The following is a 26,742-nucleotide window of genomic DNA, read 5'->3' on the forward strand; positions in this document are numbered from 1 at the left end:
ATTCAAATGCTAATATTATTTTGGAATGACACAGAGAAGAGCTCTGTATCAGCTCGAAAGCTTGTCTCTTTCACCAGCAGAAGTTGGTCCACTAAAAGATATTACCTCATACACCTTGTCTCCATGGTTGACACAGCTACAACACTGCAAACATTATTTTGGAATGGCACTCTAGAAACAAAGACTTGAGTGGAGCTGAGTGGCTTTAAAAGTCATCTTTATCCCTGCTCCCTTGGAAGTGAAATGGCTATTTTAGACATGGGCTTTCCAAGCTTATTAGACTTTTTAGTGTTTTGTCAGGCCACAGCCCAGAAGAGCATCACACCTCTATTTAAGAAATAACAGTGAGTTGCATTGATCTTTCTTGCTGTATGCTGGTCTGAGAGATTGGCATATATATTTACACATTTTCCTCACTGTTTGCAGTTGGCAAAAAATGGGTATACCCTAACCTTCTGAAAAAGTAAGTCGCTTCACCTCATTCTGCCTTTGTTTTCTCTCTCATCCTCTTAATGTCTTGTCTATTTAGATTGTAAGATATTTGGGATAGGGACTGTCTCTTATTCTGTGTCTCAACAGTTAGAACAGTGGGGCCCAGTGTTGGATGTGGCCTCTAGGCACTACCATAATAAGTAGTAATAACTAGAAAATTATGCATCTACTGACTACACATATACCTTATACTACACTCTTGTTCTCCTGTTCCTTTTTAATTTTGTTTATTCTTTAATTAAATAACAAAACTAGCTTACCTTTATACAGCATAAATACCAAGGCATTTTACAAACCAAATCCATTCAACAAGATGAACAGCAAGCTGCACAATAGTGGGGGATGTGGATACTTGATACTCTGGTCAAGTATAACAGAATATACCTCTGTTCTGAGTGCTGCAGGATCTTTAATGTTAATGCAGAACAGATATCCAAAAGACCCCTACACAGTAAACTGCATGATTTTCAAGAGTGTGTTAACCCAGCTGGAAGGTGGACTTGTGCTTCCCAAGAGTTTCCATATTCAAACCTGACACCTAGATAATTAAGCTATCCCCTCTCATTGCCAAGGTCTGAAGGAGAATAATGAGGCTCCCATCTGACCCGATTACTACAGACAAAGCTCAGTTGTGTCCACATAATATTTTTTCTCACAACACAAGCATGAGTCAGCCATTTTTGTGCATTTACTGCCACACTCCCCAACATGGTTGCATCAGTGCATTCTGGGAAAATCTGAACAGCTATCAGAGGATGTGTCTCAGAGGAACAGAGTGCTCAGAGATATCCTGCAGAGATGCAGGCAAAACCACACACAAGACAATGCACTCGGGGATGCCCTGCCCAGCACAGAGAGCTGGGAAGAAGGCAGACTGACCAAACCAGTTACACAGGCATAGTTAAGGATCCTGCCCACACTGTAAAAAAACTTTCACCAAACCAGTCACAGGAAGACACTGTGAAGCTTAACACTGGCATGGTCAAAATGCTTTTCACAGTCATGAGTGGTTATAACTGAATATTAACCATGCGGCATTGTTAGAGCCAACTATGTTACTAACTGATTACAAACTTGGTTAAAAGTTGCAGTATAGACACGGCCTAACAATGGATATCCCACTTTACAGACATTTCAGATTATTAGAATTTCCATGCTTTTGTGGGTTTAGATCTTAATATAAATATCAATTCAATTCTTATTTTTTTAAATTTAGCTGTATCATATGTAGCAGGTATTCACTTCTTGGGAGGGGGAGGAGATGGATTCTTTGACAAAACCAGATCAGACAACAAAACAAATTTGAATTATTCAAAGCTGAACTGAACCATCATAAAGCATTTCTGCTATAAGGGAATGCTTACTCTAGGGAAATGATTCATTGCTGACAATTTCCTACTGTCAGTAGTTAAATCACCATTAAATAAAAAAGAAACCCAGGCAGCTGGGTTAATAATGTCTTCACAACAAAAGTGGAGTATAGTTATAAATTGCTTAGTTTATAGCAGTGAAATGCAAAGCTCACAAGTGGCCTGTACTTTGAAGGTTACACCAGCAATTTGAACTATGAACTCTGTGACTCATTAAGGCATGACTTTAAAAAGGGGGAAAGGTGATTTCTGTCTTTGCAGAGCCAGTAGTTTCTAAATGTCCAAAATTAGAATTACTTTCAATCAGTAAAAGTACTTGAGATCTAAAATCAAATTTTAAAAGATTGTTTTGATCAGATGAAATGAAAAATTAGGCTCCTCAAAATAGCAAAGAATCCACAATTTTTGTATATTTTGTATAAAGATTGCTAAAAATAATGTCCTCTGACATCACTCATATTGGATTAATGCCTGCAGTATGCATTAGGACTAACATTTTAAAACAGATCTATTAAATTAATTATGTAACTTTTTATATTATAAAATATAAATCTAATCTGCATATCAATACCGTGAAATCAGACCTCACTAGGGTTATTCATTATGTCAAAATGTTGCAAATTCAAGGTCTCTGTTGCCCCTCTGTCATACCATGAAGTGGTGTTGGCAGCAGCACAGTTTTTAGTACTGTAATTTATTAACCGCAGATGTGTTGTACCATGAAATGAAAGTCACAGAAAGGAGGCATTGAGAAAGTTATACGGCCACGCATATTGTCACAGCAGAGAAGTTTCCTGTTGTACTTTTCTTACATCCTGCATTCTGATTATTTTTTTCCTCCTGATAATTGCCAAGTCTCACATATTTTGGAGATACGTTTCCTTGTTTTGGTTTAAATTTTAAGGCAGTTTTTAAAACCTCTCCCTCTTGAGGGGAATGATTTTATTGTGCACATTTCAAAGAGACATTTAAAATCTCCCTAAGGATTTTGTACCTCTCCCTAATTCAGTCAGCTCAACATAGCTCTGAATACACTGTTTATAGGACAGTGTCCTGCCCTGAGCACTTGCTATTCAGTAGACTGAGAACTTGTATAACTAGGGCAGCAGCCATGATGTAGGAGGATCTTGTTAGAACGCAGCACTAAGCACTGAGAAAAACACACATTCATTCTCTGGTAACTGTACTCCGGCTCTGCTGCTGCTGAAATAACCTCTTTTTCATTGTAATGTGTCACTGATCATGTCCTTAATAATAGCCTGACTTTTCCTTTGTGTCTTCTAGGAAAACCACATTTATCAGCCACCTTTGCATTTGACTGTTGTTCTTTTTTCTGTCAGACCAAAAAGAGCATTCCAGAGGCACAAAAGATCTAACAAGAGAAGTGTTTCCTCTGTCTGTGACAACTTGGTACCAGCAATGGCCTAATTTAAAGATGGCTTGGAAACCTAATTTTGTAAGTATTTTATTAGCTATTGTTATTAATCATTTTATTTCTGAAGTGGTCCACTCCATCCCATTCTCCTCTGCTCCACAGCACTCAAAATACTATACAATATTATCATTAAAACATGCCAAATGACAAGGTCTGAGGTTTCTTCTGCTATTGTCTGAGTGCATTTATAAGGAAGCAGAGAACAGTAAGACAGAGAAGTGATTTGTATATTTAATGGGCATGATAATATCTCAAAAATGCCCATTTAATGCCTTGCTGTTTTTACATTATTTGTATTATACAATGACGAAAATATTGAATTCCTACTTTATTAGGAGCCTTCAAAAACCCTAATGCTGGCCCTGCTTGGTGCCATTTAGGAGGAGTGGAAGAGAACATGGTAGTAATAGTAGCAGATGGCAATTGAGATACTTGGCTAGAGGGAGTGGAGGGTGGGAAAATGAGTTGAATTTCATGCCCTTTACAAGACTAATATTTTTTAAATGAGCCCCCAACTCCTAAAGCTGGCCCCACTTAATGCCTCTGTCCAGTGAGGAAGGGAGCTAGCAATATTGGTGACAAGAATAGTAAGTGTCTGCAAGAAACAAGTGTTGTACCTTTTCCTGGGCTTTGCTTTTATCAAAATCAAGACCCCATACCCTGAAGACAGCTCTGCTCGTTTGTCCAGTAAGGAGGAGAGTTAATGGTAATGGAGACTGTATATGTGGCAGGGAGAATTGGAGATTCATGCCTTTTTGTGGGGTCGGGCCCTGCTCAGTGCCACATTCCCATCAGAACGGAGTTGGCAGCAATAAGGACAATAACTATGTGTGTGACAGGGAGAACTGGGTGTTCATGCCTCCTTCGTGGGGAGCGGCAGAGGTAGGAAGCTGCATGCCTGTTTGTGGGGATAGCATTTTAAACCCCACTCTAGATGGATTCCTTATTGGCTGAGCAAAATGAGGCCTGACACTGAGCTTGATAACATTTCTCTGTCGGTACGGAATGCAGTAACTTTTGGACACTTCATTCAATCAATTCCAAAATGTCAGGGAATGTTATAGGCATCAATGGCCAAAATCCTATTGATTTTGAGGAAAACTGGAAAGGGGGACATGCAGAGCGCCTTCTGTCTAATTTGCAAACCCAGCAGTTTCATTCACCTTTGTAACTTTCTAGAGATCAAAGAACTGGTTTGACAGCAGCCATCAACACCTTCCAGCATAACAATAGCCCCATCTCAACTGTGTTCATCATCCCAATAGTTTAAAATGTTGATACTCAGATTTATCTCCCAGACAGAAAGAGGGGGGAAGGGGGGTCAGAGGAACAGGGGTCACATGGGAACCCCTGGCACAGGGGGAGAATAAGGTTGGTATGGGGAAGGAGAGGATAGAGAGCCCTTGGCATTGGAGGGAAGGGGGGACATAGTGCCCTGACATTTGGCAGAGAGGGATGGGGGCACACATGGAGTCTCTGTCATTGCAGGGAATAGAAGAATAAGAGGCATGGAAGAAGGGGCACAAGGAGCCCTTGCCATGGGGGAAGAGGGGGCGGACGAAGGAATGGGAGGGGCACAGAGCCCCTGGCATAAGGGCTGGGGCAGGGATTGCAGGGAGGGGTATTAGAGGCTAGCACACCGCGGTTGGGGGGATGCAAGGAGCCCCTGGCGGGTGCACTGAGCCCAGTCTACAGAAGCAAGGAAATGGACAATTCTAGTACGTACATGCTGGTCACTAGCACCATTTCTGCGCCCTCGGCCACACTAGGGACCAAAGAGGCCAGCCAGCCACCCAGCCCCTCCCCCACTTGACGCACAGCCCAGCCTGGCTGTTTGAATGACTCATTCTTTTCTCTCCCGTCCCCACCCCCCTGCTCTAGTTCTCGCGAGCTTTAGCCACTATAGACGCGATGTCCTTTAGGGCGCTGGGGGGAGGGGGTGAAAGGGAGGATTGATTGACAGGAGCGGCAGCCAATAACTTAGGCGGACGTCGAGCGATGAGCTAATGGTGGGGCGAGGGAGGCGCGGCCCGCCGCTGGCTGATTGATCCCAGCCGTGGCGTCGCTCAGTTGGAGCGAGAACATTCTAGAGGTGAGTACGCGGTAGCCATTGCAGGGGCAACCGGCAACCGCCCCCTTCGGCTTCCGTTGCGCCCGCCCCTTCCCTTCCCAGGTGCCGCCGTTAACGGTGCCCTGATTGTCTCTCCCCACAGATTGACTGGCGCCGCCGCTGCTGCTGATTCCGCCCGCCCCAGGACGCTCGGACCCGGCGGCTGCGGCGCCCGCCCTCCCTCCCTCCGCCCGGATATAAGCGCCCCTCGGCCCCGTTCTCCTTACACACTCGGCTTCGTCGCAGCCCGGGGCGAGCAGCGTTGGGTTTATGTCTTTATTGGACGAAAACGGTGAGTGGCCCCCGGGGGGAGGGGGAAATAGCGAGGCGAGGAGAGCGCGTCTGGGGACGTGGGGGAGGGTCCTTGGGCCGGAGTACGCGGGGGAGGGGGGGATTGGGGTCCGGGCCGCCTCGACGGGGGTGGCTGAGGTACTCCAGTGCGGGGGCAACCGGCGGCGCCGACTAGCCCAGTCGGGTGGCCTCTTCCCCGCGTCTCCATGCGACTAGGCAAAATGGCGGCGGCTGGGGCCGCGCCTCGTGATTGGGGGGGGGCGAGCTGTGTGGCGCAGTTAGAAAGCCGCAGCGCGGGGGGGAGGGGGCTGCACTCCAGGGGTTGGGGCGGGGGGGGTCTGTCTGAGAAGCCGCGGAGGCCCCCGCATGCGCGATTGGGGGCGTCCCTCCCCCATTTTCTGTTTAGGGCTGACTCAGTGCTTAATCGCTGCATTTATGAGTCATCCCAGATCCGAGCGGGGCGGTTCGGCGGGAGGGAGGCTGGCTGCTGGCTCAGCGCGACGGGCGCGGGGGCGGTGTCGTGAGGTGGGTGGGAGCCTCGGTCGCCAGCAGACAAAAGCAGCAATGTGGAGGAGGCGACTTTTCAGTCTTCCTCCCCGGTGGTACCTGGTTCCACCATGCTTCTGCAGCCACGTGTGTAAGGCCACATGATGGCTGCTTTTAGATTTGCTGTGGGACGCACTGCCACCTCTTGAGGGTTCCCCTTCCCGCACCCGCAATAAAGGGCTCCTTCTAGCTGCTTTGTGGCAAAACTAAGCCTGAGTGCTATTGATCAGGTCCTGTAGATCAAGTAGTATAAAATGATCCTTGCATTGTAAAATGCAAAGGACTTGTAAAGATATTAGTTGCACTTTCTAAAGTTAGCTTTCACTCCATGGATTTTACAGGCATCCCGGGGGAGAAGAACTGCTTGTTGGAAAGGGGGGATGTGTGGGCACAGTTACATGTTCATGAACTCTGAGGAAAACAAAGGGAGCATTATTTATGTAAAAACAAGCTAATACCTTTGACATGTCCCCTACTACATCTCAGGGTTCACACTTAGCTGCTTTTCTTGGCCAGTGACTAAACTTTAAGTTACTGCTACTGACTAAATATTGGGGAAACTCAGTTTTTCAATACTGAAAAACACACTTTCTTGGGCAAAATACTTCAATCATAATGGCAATAAAACAGCACATTTCTATCCAAATAAGTTACCTAAACATGTCCACTTGAAGTAGCAGTGCTACCATGTACACTCATTCTAAAGAACTGGCAAGAATAAACTTGTCTCAAATGCAGTATCTACCTACATGGTTAAAGTCAATATTTAATCTCCGTACCGCTTAGAAACTGAATTGTAAATGTACAGCAGAAGTGATGCAATAATGGGGCTCTTTTGAGAAATGAGGGAAGGATTGGGCAAGTTAATGAACATCTTATGTGCTATAGAAGTAGGAAGTCTAGAAATGCAAAACATCTTAAATATTTGGGGGTGGGGTGTATGGGTGTTGATACTACTATGCTGAATCAAAGGTGCAGAGGGAAGTTGCTGTAGACACATAATGGGGCTGCTACACTTTGGCGATCTTATGGTGGAAAGAAGCACTGGTTAATTTTAACAAGTTTAGCCACTTAAGTCCAGGAGTAAAGCAAGCTGTTGGCAAACCATAACACTTTAGCAAACTATATTGTAACTTCTATATTGCCAAAAACACTGCTTATTCATCTTGCAGGTAGGTATTTCACAGCATTCTGGTTGACGAGATACAAATAAGCCCCACACTTTAAAATGAGCCTATTCAGTTATTCCATAACCAAAGATTTGAGGGCTGTTTTTTTTCCTTGCCTCTTTCTTCCAAAGCAGTCAAACTTTCATCGCATGTAACTCTTAATATCAAGGCTGTTATGTGACCTTCTGTGACAGGGTGCCAGGCAAAGGATTGCAGATTCAGCCCTCTGTCATGCCCACTCCTCATTAGGGGAACAAATTAGAGTGGACTGCAGGTAACCTGGCCCTAATTGGGGAGGTGGAGACAGCTGCTACCTTATTAGCCTGGGGCTGCATAAAAACCTCAGGGGAAGGAAGCCGGGGGGGGGGGGGGTGGCCAGGAGGAAATGAAAATGGAATGGAAGGGAGGTAGCTCTCCCCTCCCTCCCGCCTGCCTGCAGAGGGTGAAAAGTTACTTGTATGTGGTGGGAACAAGCCTGAGAATAAAAGTGCACCAGTGGTTACAAAACCCAGGGTCTCAGACTGACCTTGAGTCTAGCAGAAGCCAAGGGGGCCCTGCCCCACACTGCTGCACCTTCCCCCTCCCATCTCATAACCTAACATTCCTCTGGTAACCTTTTACATGGTAAACTCATTCTTTAGTTGTCTCAGTGTGCTCTAGTGAAAATGGGGGAAACTTGCACCATATGACAAGTTGGCATTCTACAGAACAGCAGATGTTGACATCTTCAGCTGAGGAACTGCTGCTGTAATAATGATACAAACTGAGACTAGGTAGTCAAACATAACTGACTTCATGCATATGAAACTCTTATGACCAGCAGAAATAAGACTAATTAAAGAACATAACTAAAATTTCAGATCCAATAACTATTAAACAGTGTCCTGCACTATGAATATACTTTATGGAAAAACTTTTGGCTGAACTTTTCTTATTTATTTTTATTTTTAAAACACTTGCAGAGCTGTTGCGCAGCCATTGGTACCTGTATTGGGGGAACATAGCATACAAGCAAGAACCTCACAGCCTCAGTGGCGAAAACTTTTTCATGTCAGAGACCGAGAACTCTTGCAGTCGTTTATGTCATCCCGTCTTCTCCAGACAGAAGATACCAAAAAGCTGCAATCAAAGATCTCTTCATCTTATTGATAAAGCTACTAATAAGACAAAATGTCTGTCAATGTCAACCGCAGTGTTTTGGATCAGTTCTATCGCTACAAAATGCCCCGTCTGATTGCAAAGGTAACTCTAAACTCTGGTAATCGGAATATAAGCACTATTTATAGAGCTTTTTATCAGTATGTCTCTTGTAAAGCATTTTGAGAGATCCAGTATCATTAGCCACACTTTACAAATAGGAAACCAGTGCAAAATGAAGGCACTTGCCCAAGGTCACCCAGCAGATCAGTGACAGAACCAGGACTAGAACCCCAGTGTCATGAGTTCTGGTGCAGTGCTCTATCTATCCACTGTACCCCACTATCTCTCTCCCATAAATACTGATACTGCTTTAAGCCGTGTTTAACTTTGTAGCATTTCTTAAATGACTGAGGGTACATCTATACTTGCTTACCGCCAAACCGGGCGGTAAGCAATCGATCTTCTGGGATCGATTTATGGCATCTTGTCTAGATGGGATAAATCGGTCCTGGAAGTGCTCGCCGTTGACGCCGGTACTCCTGCTCCGCGAGAGGAGTACGCGGAGTCAACGGGGGAGCCTGCCTGCCGTGTGTGGACCCGCAGTAAGTACCTTGTAGCTGAAGTACCTTTGTTCGAACTACATTATTCACGTAGCTGAAGTTGCGTATCTGAGTTCGACCTGGGGGGTTAGTGTGGACCAGCCCTGAGACGGTGTGTCATTGACCTTCACATGTATACCTAATTGTGTAAATTTAACTTTTTTTTCCTTAGGTTGAGGGCAAAGGAAATGGAATAAAGACAGTTATAGTCAACATGGTTGACGTTGCAAAGGCGCTTAATCGGCCTCCAACGTGTAAGTAACTCTTAAAGTAACATGAAATTCCCTCCTAAGGGTTTTTTGGCCTTCAAGGATTGCTTGGGTAAAACCATATGGTGAAAGCGGGGGTGGCAGCACTAGTTTAGAGGTAAAATATGGCTATGAAACTAGTGCAATACTGACATAGGCTCTGTGGACTTAGGGTTTAATAAAAGGAAATCTATTATTTCTAGGGTAAAACACTACTTGGCTAGAACTTAGCTCTTAGAAAGATGTGGTCCAGTACAGCATTGTACAGTGACCCCTCTTACAGAATCGTAAGACATGGCCCATTAGTTAAGAGTACTGCCAAGCATTATTAGTGATCGTGAATTATATTTGAGAGATGTGACCTAGTATACAGGCCAGGCCTGGCTGCCAGGATCTTACTGGCAGACTTTTAATGTGTCAATTTTTTGTCTTTTGAAAGATCCCACCAAATTTTTTGGTTGTGAGCTGGGGGCACAGACCCAGTTTGATGTTAAGAATGACCGTTACATTGTCAATGGATCTCATGAGGCGAATAAGCTGCAAGACATGTTGGATGGATTCATTAAAAAATTTGTTCTCTGTCCTGAGTGTGAGAATCCTGAAACTGATCTGGTGAGTGTGCTTAAGTGTTTTTTTTTTTCTATAACCAAACTGTTTTTTTCTGATATTAAAAACACAGGACTGACACATTCTTAGATATTAATGTGCACACAAGTGCTAGTGCATACAAAATTGACTACTTCAAGTCAATTTCATGCTGATGCTAGTGTCTAGGTGAAATTTCATTCAAAATAGCTGATTCAGCTGAAGCTTGTGATTATAAATCAATTTCTGAAGTATTGGTCTGCAAACCATAACAAAAGAAACATCAGGATTGAGATAATTAAAGAATAATCGGTTATGCAAAAATTACTATTAGCATAACTTTCATATATAAACTATGAAACTTTTCACATCAGCCTGTTTACTTTAGATCTCAATATTGACCTCTTTAGACATTATGTAAGTTTGTGGCATAAATAAGTAATATCAGAGTTGAATTAAGGTTTTAATTTTGACTTTCCCTCTGGCAGCATGTCAATCCCAAGAAACAAACTATAGGTAACTCTTGCAAAGCCTGTGGCTATCGAGGCATGCTTGACACAAACCATAAACTCTGCACCTTCATTCTCAAAAACCCACCTGGTAAGTGCATATTTTTCCTCTTATAAAGAAGGAAGCAATCAAAGTGTTAAAGCTTTCTTCTAGCTGAAAGAGACATAAAGGTAGAAGTTTGTCTGAGTTAGTCAAGTTACTTTTTGCCCTTCACTGAGAAGGACTTAACTGGTTACTCTGTGCAAGCAACACTCTGTGGCAGATATCCAGTTGCCTGTCTCAATTTAAGCTTGCTATAATAAAAAAAGTCTAACCTATTCCGGTGGTCTCTGCTAAATGAGGTCATGTGTTATATAGACTCTAACAACCTATTTGAACTTGTTACTACGAACTAGCCACTATCCAGCTCTTTGTGGACTAGACTGCTTCCCAGTCCCACCCAAGGCTTATAAACAGCACACTGAGCTACATCTCCTGGAGAACAATTGTAGGTTAATCTTGCAGGTATCAGCTTGATTTATGGGAAGCAAAGTCAAAATTCAGCTCTGCATGCTAGCTGCTGCCTGTAAATACTCTACACAGGGCTATAGTGCTTAGTACCAAAACCCTTATACAAAGGCAGACTGTCCCCATGTCAGACCTACAAAAATTGCTTTGAAAGTCTTTCTTTCTTCCAAAAGTAAACTCTTGCTCTCCTCTGGAAGTCTTACTTTGTGTTTTTAGTGCTCTGTGTGGTTCAGTCTCTTCTCTAAGTGAGAACTGCAGCTTGGATTTGAGCACTCTTTGAGCCTGAGGATGCAAAGGACCAAGGAAACATTACTGTTTCTGCTAATAAAAAAAATTGACGGGTACAAGGGTCTTCAGTATGTTTCTAATCTGTTAAAGTGGCTTGACTCAAGTTTTGTGGCTTAATATGTACACCTCTAGCTCAAACTTTTATTTTGAGCTAAACTGCTTCTGCAACTTCAAAATTGGTGGCTTACTATAGTAATATTTTTGAGGCTGTAACTGGCCATGGCCAACAAGTGCAGGGAGACATCTGATAGAGCTCTTGCTAAGCAGACAAAAGTATAACAAGACTAATGGCTGGAAACAAAACTAGAAAAGTCTCAGAGGGTGACAAAATACTGAATTGGCTTACCAATGACCTCAAGTTCTCTATTTGAAGTATTAAAATTCAAAATCCAAGCTTGATTTGATTTTTTTTATTCAACTGTGAGTGACTTGTTGAGGAATTACTAGGTGAAATTCTGTGGCCTGTACCAGTGGTTCTCAACCAGGCATGTGTATCTCTGGGGGGCAGGTACCTCAACTCCTCTAGATAGTTGCCTAATTTTATAACCACCTCCATGGAAAAAGCACTAGCAAAAATCAGTTTATACTGCTCTGTAAAATTTCATACATACAATGACTTGTATAGTTACTATCAGTGTTTCTAAACTGGGGGTTGCAATTTTAGAGTATGGTAAATGAAAAATGTGCTGACACTTTTTTCTGTAAAGTTCTTTAAGTGAGCTGAAACTTGAGGTACATAAAACAAATCCACCTCCTGAAAAGGGTACAGTAGTCTGGAAAGGTTGAGGACTATTGGCCTATGCTATGGCAGATGTTGGACAAGAGGAGTATAGTGATCCCTTTTGACCTTAAATTGCTACCAGGTCTCTAGTGGACGTGATATGCACACTTCACCAAATCATGGCTCTGATGTTCAAAACAGGGAAGGAAGAATAGTACTTAAAATGTGTAACCCTTAAACTAGGTCTTCAGTATCTGTCAAATTGTGGCTGTTGGTTTCTAGCCTGGTTGGACGCAAGGGATGTTGCTTTATTTGTCTTAAGACGAATTTCATCCCATGCTGTATGGGGTCTGCAGCGTTGGCACAACCTTCACATTGAGGGAGAGGTGACACCATGAAAAGGAGCCTTGGAATACTTTGAATTAAACTAAAACTTCAAACTAGATTCTGTGGGGATCTGGTACACTTGAAATAGTGTCGACAAATTGTCTCTCTAAGTGGAGGTCTTGTTCCTACTTGGAACCAAACTAAAGTATCCAGTCTCTTTACTTCCAGAGAACAGTGACACTAGTACAGGAAAGAAAGAAAAGGAAAAGAAGAACAGAAAAGGCAAGGATAAAGAGAATGGTTCTGTGTCTAGCAATGAGACACCATTGCCGCCACCACCAGATGAACATGACCCTCCACGTCCAGTGGTAAGTAGACTTGTAAAGAACAATGAAAGTTGGCTTATAAATTAGACTTCAAAATTAGTGTCAGGTAACACTTCCACTTGTAACTGCTCTCTGAAATAGCGATTGTTCCTTTTATCAAAGATCTGCGCTGAAAATAAGCTGTATAGGTAGCCTGAGCCACTTACGCTGGCTCTTGTGATGGTAAGTAGCTACTGTCACATGATAGTGAAGCCCTTCCTTCCTACTCCCTTGGAGCTTCCTAAGCCGTGGGGGGCAGGGGGAGAGCCTCATATCCCATCCTTAGCTCTGCAGTTTAATCCATGAAGTGGTTAATGGAGTTAGTCAGCCACTAGACTATTTTCTGTGCTGTGCTTTTGAGGGGGGGAGTGCAAGCTGGATACATGACTAAAATACCAAGCTTAGTGTTAGCTTTTTCTATAGTTAACTACTGTAGTCTCCATAGGGATGCCTCGTGAATAACTTAAGGTGAGGGGCAACCCTAGGAATTTGCGTACTCCCCGTCCACTCACACACCAAAAGTACAGACTTATAGTAGAATCTACCTTGGAATGGCCTTACTATTTAATATACCCATAAGCAGAGCATCACCTTCCCCTTAAGAGCTTGTTAACTCTGTGAATGCTCTTCCTCAGGAGGATGATGACGATGACTGGGGTGAAGACACAACTGAAGAAGCCCAGAGGCGCAGAATGGATGAAATCAGTGATCATGCAAAGAACCTCACACTTAGTGATGACCTAGAAAGAACAGTAGAAGAGAGAGTCAACATATTATTTGATTTTGTTAAGGTAAAATTGCAATTCTCTTTCTAAAGAATAGCTCAAAATAATACTTGAAGTCATTATGGTAAACTGTTCTAAGGTGTAGTAGCTTTCTAAGTGTAACCAGGTGTGGGGGGGGGGGGGGGGGAGGAGAGTATAGGCCTGTTAGCATCTGAGTTGACAAATTTCTCACCTGCAGAAAAAGAAGGAAGAAGGTGTCATTGAGACTTCTGACAAAGATATTGTAGCAGAAGCGGAGAGACTGGATGTAAAGGCTATGGGCCCTCTAGTTTTGACTGAAGTCCTCTTTGATGAGAAGATTCGAGAACAGATAAAGAGATATAGACGCCACTTCCTACGTGTAAGACTTTTAATCTCCCAACAGTTTTACTGGTCTCCATATATAAAGTCTGACCCTTCTTAAGTGGCTTTTAGGAGCAAGAACTACTTTAGTAGATGAAGTGCTGGATACTATGGCAGAACAAAATGTCTACAGCAGAAAACTCATTCTCTTGTCCCTAAATTCTGCGAACCAGTGGTTCTCAAACTGGGTTAAGACGCGCGCACACACACCCCCCCCCCCCAAGTGGGTCATGACCCTGTTTTTTTTTTTATGGGGTTGCCAGGCCTGGTGTTAGACTTGCTGGGGCTTGAGGATGAAGTCAACCTGAGCCCTGGGCAGCAGGATTTTAAGCACCCCTGGCCTGGGCTGAAGCATATTGTACAGAAGGCTGAAACTTTTGAAGATTGACAATTGTATGGTTTTTATTACAGTTCTGCCACAACAACAAGAAAGCTCAGAGATACCTTCTTCATGGCTTGGAGTGTGTGGTAGCCATGCATCAATCTCAGCTTATTTCTAAAATTCCACATATCCTGAAGGAAATGTATGATGCAGATCTTCTGGAAGAAGAGGTCATCCTTAGCTGGGCCGAAAAGGTACTTGGCTAGTGTTGCTAGTACAGTGTCCACCTAATATCTGTTTCTGGGGCCAGGGGGAGGCATGGCATGATGTGGTCTGCTTCATACAGTGTTAAAGTACAATGCAGGCCTTCTGAAAGTGTACTGATGGAAGTGATTTTTAACCTCTCTAGTTACACAAGCTGCTACAAGACTGAAAAAAAGTTACATATTAGCAAGGAGAGATGGGTTTGATAAGGACTCCTCAGCAACTCAAAGCCAAGCCACCTTGAATAAAACTCTTCCTTTTCTTGTAGGCCTCTAAGAAATATGTCTCAAAAGAGCTTGCTAAAGAAATCCGCATCAAAGCAGAACCCTTTATCAAATGGCTGAAGGAAGCTGAGGAGGAGTCCTCTGGTAATGAAGAAGAGGACGAAGATGAAAATATTGAGGTAAGAGGGCTGGTTTGTGTGTCTGTTGGTTGTTTCTCTCTCTTCTCCTCCTCCCCCCCCCCCCCCCCCTTCGGAATTTCTCCCTGGGCCTGCATGCTTAAGAAGCAACTAGCTTTTCCTTGTAAGGCATATGGCTAAAATTCCACTACTCTTTGCCTTCTGTGCTTTTTTTTCTCTTACCACCCCCCCCCCCCCCACCCCAGTCTATATAATGCAGTCATCCTCTCCCTCTGTACACCCTTGGATTCTTCCACAGGCTCCCGCCTTCCCTTAACATAAAGACAGGATAAAAACTTTGCCAGCTAGGACAATGCAGATTCTTCCATTTTAAGCTTTCAAGAGTCTAAATTGTTACTTGGTGGTCAACACAGGGTGCCCAGTAGTGTCAGCCTTTTTAACATAAGGAGCTCTAGTACAAGCAATAAAAGCTAAATTTAAAGAGCAAACTGTCTAGCCTGAGGATGCAAACTGTTAACATCTGGTGCTGCCATTACAAAAACCAGGTAAAGCTTTAAGACCATTCTTCTAAAGCTCCTTGCAAATCACACTTAAGGAGAAATGCATGTTGGTAAGACAAACTACCTAATTGAGTAATGGAGGCGTGGTGACTGGTAGAACCAAACAGTTTGGAATGTCTTTTAGAAGATGACTCCCCACACAGTGCTTTGACCATGGTTTCAGACATGCCACAAAGACTGCAGACTCTCTAAAATGAATTACAGCTCTGCATCTTACGTGCATTTAACATGCGTGATTTCAGCTTTACTCGGTCAGCAAAAACAAAGAGAAATAATTTTAATACTGTACTTGTGTGGGCGATCCTGCCCGCCATTCAGCTCAATTTAATTTTGACTATACGTGGTTTTCGCTTTACGTGCTAACTTTTACAGAATCCCCACGTAAGATGAGACTTGCCTGTATCTCATACAGACTGTGTACATCTAGCTTATACCTTAGCTGAACTTGCACCATTGTTAAGTAGGTGGAGGGTGTCAATATTATTATGGAAGATAACGTCAATGGATGTCCTTAAACACTAAATACCTTGTCTCTCCAGGTGGTGTATTCCAAGACTGCCAGTGTACCTAAAGTTGAAACTGTGAAGCCTGTAAACAAGAAAGATGATGACATTGATATTGATGCCATTTAAAAGTGATGCAATCTAGCTTCCAGTGTAATACTGCAAACTGCTCTGCATTTTTCTTCCAGAAGTGCAACATGTACATGCACAAGCTGAAATGGCTTAACATCATGCTACTTCATACTCAAATGTCTTTTACTGTGACTGGTCTTGTTTAACTATAAGCTTGAACACCAAGGAGTCATATGCATCAGTGAACTGATCTAGTTTGTTAATGGCATGTTTCCTTTTAAAAAGTTGTGTTGGACACACATACTTGGAACACATTTATATAGCTGTGGGAATAAAGGATTTGGTTTTGGTCAACCTAAGAGTCAGAGCCATCACTAAACAGCTATGGCCATCTTGAAGTGAGTCTGGCTTAACATGCGTCTATTTGCTAGCAATTTGGCATGGGGAGCAATGGTATTCCACTCCTGCCTCAGAGGTAACAGAAAGCTGCTGTGAGGAAATACTGGTCCCTGGTGGAGATTCTGATATGCAATTTTTCTAAACTTTTGAATCTCCAGCAAGCTCAAGGAGCACCAAGAGCCACTAGTGATTGGGTCTCAATTGGCAGACAGAGCTAGCCTAGCATTCATACTGTCATAGGCCTAAGACTTGTAAAAAGGTATCCCTCTCCATCTGGTGTCCGTATTTGGCCAACAGAGGCTTCTCCGGTGCAACTGTTTGACTGCCTTTGATAAGCAGCTCTAAAATTGCAAGAGGAAGATGAAGACTTGCTCCAAAAGTCTTTCTTCCATTGTGGTGTCCATAGTTGGTTGTAAATGATCACATTTATTTTAAGTGAGTTGGTCTTACTACCACTGTGACAAAACAACAAAATCAAAATTTGATGGAAGTAGAAGAAACACATCTAAATTCCTACTCTAGCTGTGATTCAAATGTCTGTATGGCTCTTGGCAAAAAGGAATGATTTACTTAAGTTGAAAATCAACTGAGGGAGAACTGGTTAGTGAAGGGTTGAAGACAACTTGAAATTGGGTGTGAGGAAAGGGGTGGTCAGCAAAACCAACTCAGCCTAGTCTTTATACTCTAATTCTTGCTTCATACAGTAACTTTATTCCTTTCTCTACACATATCCACCCTCTACTCTGGCAAACATCAACGTTGATCTCAAACAAAAGGCCAAAAGTCAACAAAAGCAGCTTTCTTAAGCTAGGCAAACAGCGGTTTTCAACATGTCATCTGTAAACTAACATGTAAGGGATCTGTGAAAAGTGACCATGGAAATAAAGTTTCAGATGCTAGAGACGGCATTGTTTTTTCTGATGTCAGAAGTATGTGAATACCCCCACCTACAGCTACCACCTCAGTGTTCGTCTTTGTAGAAGCCTACACCTTTAGTACCCGTTCTCATGCTGTGTCAAATGCAGAGCTGAGCATCTTCAGTATTATTAGTTGAACTCTAGACTCAGGTTTTCAGTCTAAAACTGACCAGTGTGAATGTCCAAAGAAGTTCACACCCCCATTTAAAATTGTGTAGGGGTCTGTGAGTGAAAGGCTGAAAACCTTTTTCCGGCTTAAATCAAATCCACTTCTCACATGTGGGGGGGTTTTCCTACTATCAAAGGATACATGTAGACTACATCTATACATAGTTGTTTCACATCTTTGTCTTAGCTTTTGTGTAGAACAAAGTTTAAAGGTGCAAATCTAAAGCTATTGATAATGAGAGATTAAAAAGCCCTGACCCCTTTGGGTGCATTCTACAGCTGATTCTTCAAGGGTGGACCAAAGTTCCACTTAATGCTGTTGGAAGTTAGGGGGGAAAGTCTTGCTCTCTTTCCACGCAAGTTATCCTGAGTCAAGAAAATTCACTCAAGAGACAAGAGGGAGGATGTGTCTGCCTAACATCCATTTTTCCCGATATATTTATGATGCAGCAGTAAACTGCACTGGCTTATAGAGCTAATGTCAGGAATGTTCTAGCTCTAAGTGGAAATGCAGTGTTTACAAAATTTTGTCAGTTTTGCTGTGTTGTGTGTGAGAATACCCCCCCCTCTCTCCCCCACCATTGCTGTGCCTACATTACCCCCACAGTACCTGCAGCTATTTCATCAAGATGCTGCTGGCTAATAATGGGGAGGTGGTGTCACTGTAACTGGAAACAGTGTTAGCTTATGCCAGGGCTAATCAATTATCTTTTGTTGAGGTCTAAATTTCTTGGTCAAGGGCCAGACCCCAGAGAAACACTCTTCACACTGCAATAATTAAAAAGACTGCACAGTCTGTTCAAAAGCAGCTAGTAGTCCAGATTTGACCAGCAATCTGGACTATCCCTGGTCTATGCTATGTCTACAGCGGTGCTTCCCAAACTTTAATAACCTGTGAACCCCTTTCACTGAAATGTCAAGTCTCACGAACCCCCTCCTAAAAATGAATGTTTCCAGGGATTTTCTCCTTTACCTGAGTATAAATTATAAAAGCAGTGATCTTGGAAATATAAAATGTTTTTATGACATGCTTATTACACACAATTATTTATCATTATAGTATTTTTATTACATTATGAAAACAGCAACACTCTTCCAAAATCTCACTTTCATACTTTGTATCACTTTGAATAAGCCTGTTATAAGACAAGGCTCCTATGTTTCATCAAGGAGCATCAGATGTGAAACAGCAGGAAGGTATTTAAGAAGCCAACTCAAATCATTCCTCCTTCACAAGCATTCAGGTCTTGAGCAGTCCAGGCAAACAATGCATGTTACAACAAAGCTTAAACATGTTCTTTATCATTTTAAAAACAATACTAGCTGCCTATTTAATTTTAAAAACAGCAAAAAAAAAAAATCCACCTCATTTTCCATTTCTTATAAGGAGTTTTGAAGTTTAAATCTCAGTGTGATAGATATGCTTGCTTTGATCTGCTTAGCTGCTGGACCCCTGCAGTCTGGGGTCCCTAGGGACAGCTCTGTCCGCCATTAGGGAATTTTTTCCCGAGAACCCCCTGTAACATTTCACAAACCCCAGTTTGGGAACCACTGGTCTACAGTGAAGAGGGATTTTGCTGGTATAGCTTTTTGGGCAGAGCATATGTAGTATAGACTAGCCCTAATATATATAGCTCTTCAGATATATAGATGTTTCACCATCTTAGCACCTGTTATGTATGTAGACAGGCTATAAAAAATTCTACTTGCTTTGAAATGGAGAAAAGTCTGGATTTTAAATCTCTAGTTTTGGTTTTAATATAATGTGCGGCTGAGATTTGCAGGGATGCCCTCAATGCTGGATCTTCCCTGATTTTGAGAGAGTTTTTCATACTGAAGTAGATTTTACCTTCCCCTGCATTTGAGACTCCATGGCTATCTCCACCTGGAGTAATTCCAAATTTGAGATACCCTGAATCTCCCCACCAAGGCTCATGCCCCAGAATACCACTGTCCCAATTTCAGATGCACATGCATACACACAAGCATCTTCCCTCTGAGGTATCAATCCCTACTATCTGTTAAGCATTTAAGTGGTTTCATTCACCATAAGCTACTTCCTAGCACAGAAACGAAATTCTGAAGCTATGTTAATTTGTTGGAATTCCATGAAATATCCTTCATTCCAATGAGCACACAACTATGGATCATATTCAGAGATACTCATGCAGTAGCAAACAGGATACATTTTGGTATTTCAGAAAAATGTCAAATGGCTGCACAATCACAGAGTATTGCATGCAATGACTGGGGCAGCTCAGATCTCTCAGAGCCATTGTTTCAGGTTGTTCATGGACTCAGATGAATAAGTTTACATTGGTTTGAAAGAAACTACACCATCTGCTCAAGAAACTCCCTACTATAGCACAGGAACAAATCTACACGGACATCCCTAGAGCCCCGACACAGGAATTCTATCTGCTACCCAAGATCCATAAACCTGGAAACCCTGGATGCCCTATCATCTTAGGCATTGGCACTCTTACAGCAGGATTATATGGCTATTTAGACTCTCTCCTCAGGGCCTACGCTACCAGCACTCCTAGTAATCTTCGAGACAACATCGACTTCCTGAGGAAACTACAATGCATTGGTGATTTTCCTGAAAACACCATCCTGGCCACCAAGGATGTAGAAGCTCTTTACACCAATATTCCACATGAGGATGGACTACAAGCTGTCAAGAACAGTATCCCTGATGAGGCCACAGCACACCTAGTGGCTGAGCTTTGTGACTTTGTCTTCACCCACAACCATTTCAGATTTAGGGACAACTTATACCTTCAAGTCAGCAGCACTGCTATGGGTAGCCGCATGGCCCCACAATATGCCAACATTTTTATGGCTGACTTAGAACAATGCTTCCTCAGCTCTCGTCCCCTAGATCTCCTCCTCTACTTGCGCTACACTGATGACATCTTCATCATATGGACCCACAGGAAGGCAGTCCTTGAATTTCACCTGGATTTCAACAATTTCCACCCCGCCTTAACCTCAGCCTGGACCAGTCCACACAAGAGATCCACTTCCTGGACACTATAGTGCAAATAAGTGATGGTCACATAAACACCACCCTATACCGGAAACCTACTAACCGCTATAAATACCTACATGCCTGCAGCTTCCATCCAAGACACATCACACGATCCATTGTCTACAGCCAAACCCTAAGATACAACCGCATTTGCTCCAATCCCTCAGACAGAGACAAACACCTACAAGATCTTTATCAAGCATTCTTAAAACTACAATACCCACATGGAGAAGTGAGGAAACAGATTGACAGAGCGAGGCGGGTACCCAGAAGTCACCTACTACAGGACAGGCCCAACAAGGAAAATAACATCACTGGCCATCACATACAGCTCCCAGCTAAAACCTCTCCAGCACATCATCAACGATCTGCAACCTAGCCTAGAAAACGATCCCTCACTCTCACAGACCTTGGGAGCCAGACCAGTCATCACTTACAGACAGGCCCCCAACCAGAAGCAGATACTAGCAACTACACACCACAGAAACACTAACCCAGTAACCAGTCCCTGTAACAAACCTCATTGCCTACTCTGTCCCCATATCTACTATAGCGACACCATCAGAAGACCCAACCACATCAGCCACACCATCAGGGACTCATTCACCTGTACATCCACTAATGTGATATATGCCATCATGTGCCAGCAATGCTCCTCTGCCATGTACATTGACCAAACCGGACAGTCTCTACATAAAAGAATAAATGGACACAAATCGGACATCAGGAATAGTAACATACAAAAGCTAGTAGGAGAACACTTCAGTCTCCCTGGACATTCTATAACAGATTAAAAGTAGCCATACTTGAACAAAAAAACTTCAAAAACAGACTTCAAAGAAGAACAGGAGTACTTGTGGCACCTTAGAGACTAACAAATTTATTTGAGCATAAGCTTTCGTGGGCTACATCCCACTTCTTCGGATGTCACTAGTACTCCTGTTCTTTTTGTGGATACAGACTAACACGGCTGCTACTCTGAAAGACTTCAAAGAAACTGAAGAACTAAAATTCATTTGCAAATTTAACACCATTAATTTGGGCTTCAATAGAGACTGGGAGTGGCTGGCTCACTACAAAAGCAACTTTCCCTCTCCTGGCATTGACACCTCCTCATCAATTATTGGGAGTGGACGACATCCACCCTGATCAAATTGGCCCTGTCAACACTGGTTCTCCACTTGTTAGGTAACTCCCTTCTCTTCCTGTGTCAGTATAATGATGCCTGCATCTGTAATTTTCACTCCATGCATCTGAAGAAGTGGGTTTTTTACCCACGAAAGCTTATGCCTAAATAAATCTGTTAGTCTTTAAGGTGCCACCGGACTCCTCATTATTTTTATAATAAGGCAGGGGTGGGGAACCTACAGTCCGCAGGCCAGATCCAGCCTGTTGCTTAATTTCATCCAGCCTTCAGTAAGTTTTTCTAAAAATATAGACCTATGACAGTAGCCTATGGGGGGTGGAGACAGCGGAGGGGATGAGGAGGGAGGGAGATGAGCTGCAGGCAGTGGCTGTAACAGCAACACTGGGGCAAGGCAGAGCCTCCAGCTACTCTAGTGCATTATGACCTCACAACGGCCAGCGCTGGAGCCTGGAAGCATGTTCCTCAGCCCGTGTGTGCTTCCAGTGCTCTAGTGTGGAGCAGCCAGTAGCGTCCCCAAGCTGTGTGCACACACGTGCCTATGGTGGTGTTCAGGTTGCAAGAGTTGTGTGAAAAACTGCTATCTGACTTAATTTGCAACCTCAGCCATCACACTAAAAAAGCGGGTGAGTTGAACGTTTTATATTTCTCAAAAAAAACCTAAGCTGCTTTTTACTTGTGTGTGGGGCCTGCAATTGATTTTTTCTGTGGGTTAGTGGCCTGTGATAGAAAAAAGGTTCCCCACCTTGCCATAAGGGGTAAAAATGTCCTTTGTTAAAGAAAAAAAAGATGAGATTGAATACAACTCCACAGTCAATTCTGTAGTTGTGAACACAAAGGTGCTGGCAGTCAACCTACTATGTTCAAGTTTATATTATGCAAGAGATCCTAAGGTTATGCACTTAAAATGGTAGTGGATGATAGTGGACAACAGCTGAACTCATTGCCCTCTGTGCTTCAGAAGCAGGACACATCCCTCCCAACCTCTTATGGAAGTTTGCTTGCTGGAGAAGGTGCTTGACTAGAAGAGCTTGAAAATCCACTTCTTGTTTATTCCTGCCCACTCAGCCTGTTAGGTGGCCGCCCATCTCCCTGCAGCACAATCATCTCCTTCCCCTCCAGTCGTCCGCTCTGCAAAGATATGAGGCAGTCATTCTGTACTAGCAACCCTGGTACATAGGGTTTAGGAGGGAAAGCAAAGACAAATGTAGATAGAAAGTAAAATTGAGATTATGAATACAGGAAGGAAAGAAGGTGGGATTATTTCCTCTTTAACCACAGATCACTATACTGGAATTACAGCAATACACAAGACAACTGTATTGCTAAATGACAACATATCTGATTAGGTTCAGACTTATTATTCACCAAGCAAAGCACTGTTCAGCCCTTCTGCTCATTTGTCTTAGTATTTCCTCATTTCTCATAGACCTTTTGTCCGTTAAGGATTGAGTCTTTTAAGTAAGATACACAAATCTTGTCCATGCAATCAGGGCTGGCTCTAACTTTTTTGCCACCCCAAGCAGCAAAAAAAAGTGCCCCCCCGTAACACCCCTCCCCCACCAAGCGCCGCGCCGCCGAAACCCCCCCCGCCGTGCCGCCGAAACCCCACCGAGCGCCGCACCACCAAACACCCCCCGCCCCACTGCCGAACACCCCCCGCCGAGCTGCTGAACACCCCTGTCCCCTGTGGAGCGCCGCGCTGCCGAAACCCCCGCCGAGCGCCATGCCGCCGAACACCTCCACCCCCCACCAAGCGCTGCACTGCTGAAGCCCCCCCGTGCGAGCACCGCCAAACACCCCCCGCCAAGCGCCGCCGAACCCACCCCGCCCCCTGCCGAGCGCCGCACCGCCGAACCCCTCTCTGCCGAGCGCCATGCCACTGAACACCCTCTGCCGAGCGCTGCGCCGCCGGAACCCTCCCTTGCCGAGTGCCGCGCCGCGCTGACCCCCGCCACCCCAAGATTGGCCGCCCCTTACCAGGTGCCGCCTCAAGCACGTGCTTGGTTGCCTGGTGCCTGGAGCCGGCCCTGCATGCAATCTCACTAAATAGCCTAGAAAATGTAGCTTAACCTCCATTGATCCTTTCAAAGACTGCCCACTTCTATGCGTGAGCACGTGCTCGCTCTCTCTCAGAGCACTATCTGTTCTCACATTAATGAGCATTTCACCATAGGGATTTTCTCTGCCTGGCTGGAATGCTGTTTGGAAAATCAAAATTCATAGACAATACAGGCCTCTTGTTGCAGTGGCAGAGGAGCTGTTGTGGAGCTGATTACTTCTGTAGGTCTCGGTCTCTGCCACCATGTAGACTGCTGTAATCTATGCTGGCTGGCCATGATTCCCAAAGGGACCATATGCCAACTGGAGAAAGCCAGAGCCAGCTGGGGATAGGAGCTGGCAATGCCCACTGGGGAGAGGAGGGCAGTCTCTGCCCGCTTTGCACTGCCTGAGCACTAGAATAGGCCAGAGAGTCTCGCCCAACATCCAATATACCACTATACCAGATAAAATTCATGTCAGAGAGCAAGACTGGGACCAATCATAATACATAATAAAACAAAGAAATCAGTGATCATTAATCCCTAGCCACAAAAGTGACACAACCACAGGAGATCTCTTGTGCAGTCCATAATTGTTTCACATAGTAGTTGTAACACGTTGGGAGGGATGGGGTCACCTCTTCCTGTGACAAACTCCCTGGATGGGACATTGGTGGAGAAGATAAGAACCTTGCAGTTTCCCATTGATCGTCTCACCAGGATGGTGGGTTCAGCTTCATTGTCCACCAAAATAGGCAGTGTTCAGCACCCAAACCCTTGTGGATCTCGGAGATCTGCTGGAGGTGCAGGAGCCATTGTGCCTTCTACACAGTTCTTCCAGCTCACTGGCAGCATGGCCTCAATGGAGCAATGAAGCCAGGGCTTCCCTGCCACTGCACCTCTACCCTGACATCGCAGAGGGAGCTCTATACAAAAGCTAGAGCCCCCTCAGTCTGTATTACTTCCTTAGTGGATTTTCTGCAGTGGATGGAATGATGAACTGAGCCTCAGACTCACGCTGGGTCCTTCACCAGGGTGCGGGGCTGAAAACGTCGGTGCTAAGCCTATTTGCACAATAGGGCAAGATCTGTATGCAGAGGATCCCCTCTGCATGTGGGTCCCAGAGGAATCTGCTGCTCTTGGAGGGTCCAGATTCTCAACAGGAATAATTTGATGTGGTTTCACAGAAGCTAATAAAGCTATATTGAGGATCTGGCATTAGGACTTCATTAGGAGGTTTCTGTTTGAAGCAAGTTTACCTGTTGTTTGTCAGAGCCCTGTGATATAAATATTCAGCCGTCGTATTTTTGTTTTCTTTGAATACTGAAGTCCTTGTCATCTTCCGAATCACTCTGTGACTGGATTAGACTCATTAAATTTTACAAAAATGGGGTACAACTTGCACTGACTTACAGTCAAGTTATCCTGTCCTCTTATTTCCTGGCCCCCAACAAGTGACATGTATGCATCTTTTCATGTAGGCACTGGTGTTTCCATCCCTGAGTCTAGCTCATAGAATGATCTGGGGATGTCAGCGCCACCTCCCTATTGATTTGAGCTGCCACTTTGTTCTTGTATCTTTAGGGAAGGTGGAAATCTCAGATTCAAAAGATTCCTCAAGTCTTTGAAATTTATCACTACTGCATAATAAACTAATGAATAAATCTTCAAAAGACGACTCAGCATTTAGATGCTATATGTGCCCAAAGCTTCAAAGAAACTTCTGACAGCTGGAAAGGAAATACTGGCTGTGCAATGATTTCCTTCATTTCTGAGCCAGCATAGTCTTTCTGGTTTAATACCTAGTATGAATGCTTTCATTTTGCTGGTGGACAGGTCTTTCTGCAGCTCCCACATCCATTAATCTTGGCTTTTTAAATCTTGAACGTCTTCCTGCAGTCTGGAGCTTTAATTCACCTTGACAACCTCCATCAGTGGCCCCTTGTCATCCAACACGACAGGGAGTTTCTCAGGTGACAGGTTTGCCTGGTAGTGTGTGACAGCAGCACGAACAGATGAAAAAGACTGACAAGTTTGTGCTGGGGCTTGAAATCCTTTCTGTTGTTGAATATTTAATAAGTAAGGACAACAAATTAGTGTTGTTATTACTGAGTGCCTAGAAGCCCCAATCAGGGATCAGGACTCCATTTTGCTAGCACACAGCATATGAAGAGACAGGCCTTGCCCCAAAGCTCTTAATCTACATCTAGGATGAGACAACAGGTGGACATAAGTAAGCAGGGACAAGGACAAGGTGACAGTGAAATGATTATATTAGGTATTTAAAGCATAAGTATCAAGTTCTTTGTAACTGAGTCTCTTTATTAGTGCTGATTTCACGTGCCAACATATAGCCAAAACCTGAGACTTCTCTAGAGGTCATCTCAGCCCATCCTCTTCTGAACGGACTGTCATGCAGTTTACTATAGGGCGTCTTTCACAAGAGACCTGACAAATGTAGAGCCTGTCTTCTTCATTTGCACTGTATAATAGTAATAATAATGAATAATACTCACTTCCATCCAAGGAACGCCATGTGCTTTCCAAACATAGCCCTGGGGAAGTAGGTAAGTATTGTTATCTCTGTTTTACAGATGGGGAACTGAAGCCCAAATGGGTTAGCAACTGTGCCCTAAGTCACACAAGAAGTGTATGGCAGAACCAGGGATGGAATTCCTGTCTCCTAGCACTGTGCTTTAAGAGCAAGACTATCATTCCTCCCCTTTAAGATCCCAGGTCACTTTTCTTAAGAAAGTAATGTCCAAAATGCAAATGCTCCCACCGCTGGACGTAATGGGCCATGGTGTCCTGCGCCCTGCACATTGCAGAGTTGGCTGAGCTTTCTGGGGAAATTCTCTAGGCGTAGTTTGTGAAGTGCTTTGTTATCCTTTGGTTGATAGTACAATATTGTTATTATTCTCCTCTTACAGCTGAGTAGATAAAATACCCCTGTAATACTCCAGTATAAAGCGAGTTTTTATCCTTGATGTTGAGAAGTAGTCATGAATGAGAATCAATCAGTAAAGTGATTCCATACCAAAGCTGCACTCTCTCTTTATAGCTGTCACACAGTAATGGCAGCTATTCTGTGCCCCCAAAGTAAATTGATTTCAAAGGACAGATGGA

At 43.8% G+C, this 26,742-nt stretch overlaps 1 protein-coding gene and 1 non-coding gene across 3 annotated transcripts; both read left to right on the top strand.

Annotated features, from left to right (window-relative positions):
* The first annotated feature begins 3,203 nt into the window (after nucleotides 1-3,203).
* Nucleotides 3,204-17,212, top strand: EIF5 (eukaryotic translation initiation factor 5). Of its 2 annotated transcripts, none has more exons than XM_054028203.1 (12): nucleotides 3,204-3,318; nucleotides 5,511-5,699; nucleotides 8,376-8,655; nucleotides 9,325-9,406; nucleotides 9,840-10,012; nucleotides 10,474-10,585; nucleotides 12,567-12,706; nucleotides 13,339-13,494; nucleotides 13,667-13,828; nucleotides 14,242-14,406; nucleotides 14,685-14,819; nucleotides 15,877-17,212. In XM_054028203.1, the coding sequence occupies exons 3-12, from the start codon at nucleotides 8,584-8,586 to the stop codon at nucleotides 15,967-15,969; spliced, it is 1,290 nt and encodes a 429-aa protein (XP_053884178.1). In that variant the 5' UTR covers nucleotides 3,204-3,318; nucleotides 5,511-5,699; nucleotides 8,376-8,583; the 3' UTR covers nucleotides 15,970-17,212. The 2 variants fall into 2 exon arrangements, with proteins under 2 accessions (XP_053884178.1, XP_053884179.1); XM_054028204.1 differs by lacking the exon at nucleotides 3,204-3,318 and adding an exon at nucleotides 5,373-5,389.
* On the top strand, nucleotides 10,739-10,863 carry LOC128837531 (small nucleolar RNA SNORA28). Its single transcript, XR_008444969.1, has one exon. It is a non-coding gene; the product is annotated as a small nucleolar RNA SNORA28 (small nucleolar RNA).
* Nucleotides 17,213-26,742: the final 9,530 nt, after the last annotated feature.

Source organism: Malaclemys terrapin, chromosome 4 (genome assembly GCF_027887155.1).
Source record: "Malaclemys terrapin pileata isolate rMalTer1 chromosome 4, rMalTer1.hap1, whole genome shotgun sequence".
In the NCBI taxonomy this organism is placed as follows: domain Eukaryota; kingdom Metazoa; phylum Chordata; order Testudines; family Emydidae; genus Malaclemys; species Malaclemys terrapin.

Coding starts and splice junctions, on each gene's coding strand:
- EIF5 (XM_054028203.1), top strand. CDS start 8,584: ATGTCTGTCAATGTCAACCGCAGTGTTTTGGATCAGTTCTATCGCTAC. Junction 12,707..13,338: donor ATGACCCTCCACGTCCAGTG/GTAAGTAGACTT, acceptor GCTCTTCCTCAG/GAGGATGATGACGATGACTG. Junction 13,829..14,241: donor ATAGACGCCACTTCCTACGT/GTAAGACTTTTA, acceptor TTTTTATTACAG/TTCTGCCACAACAACAAGAA.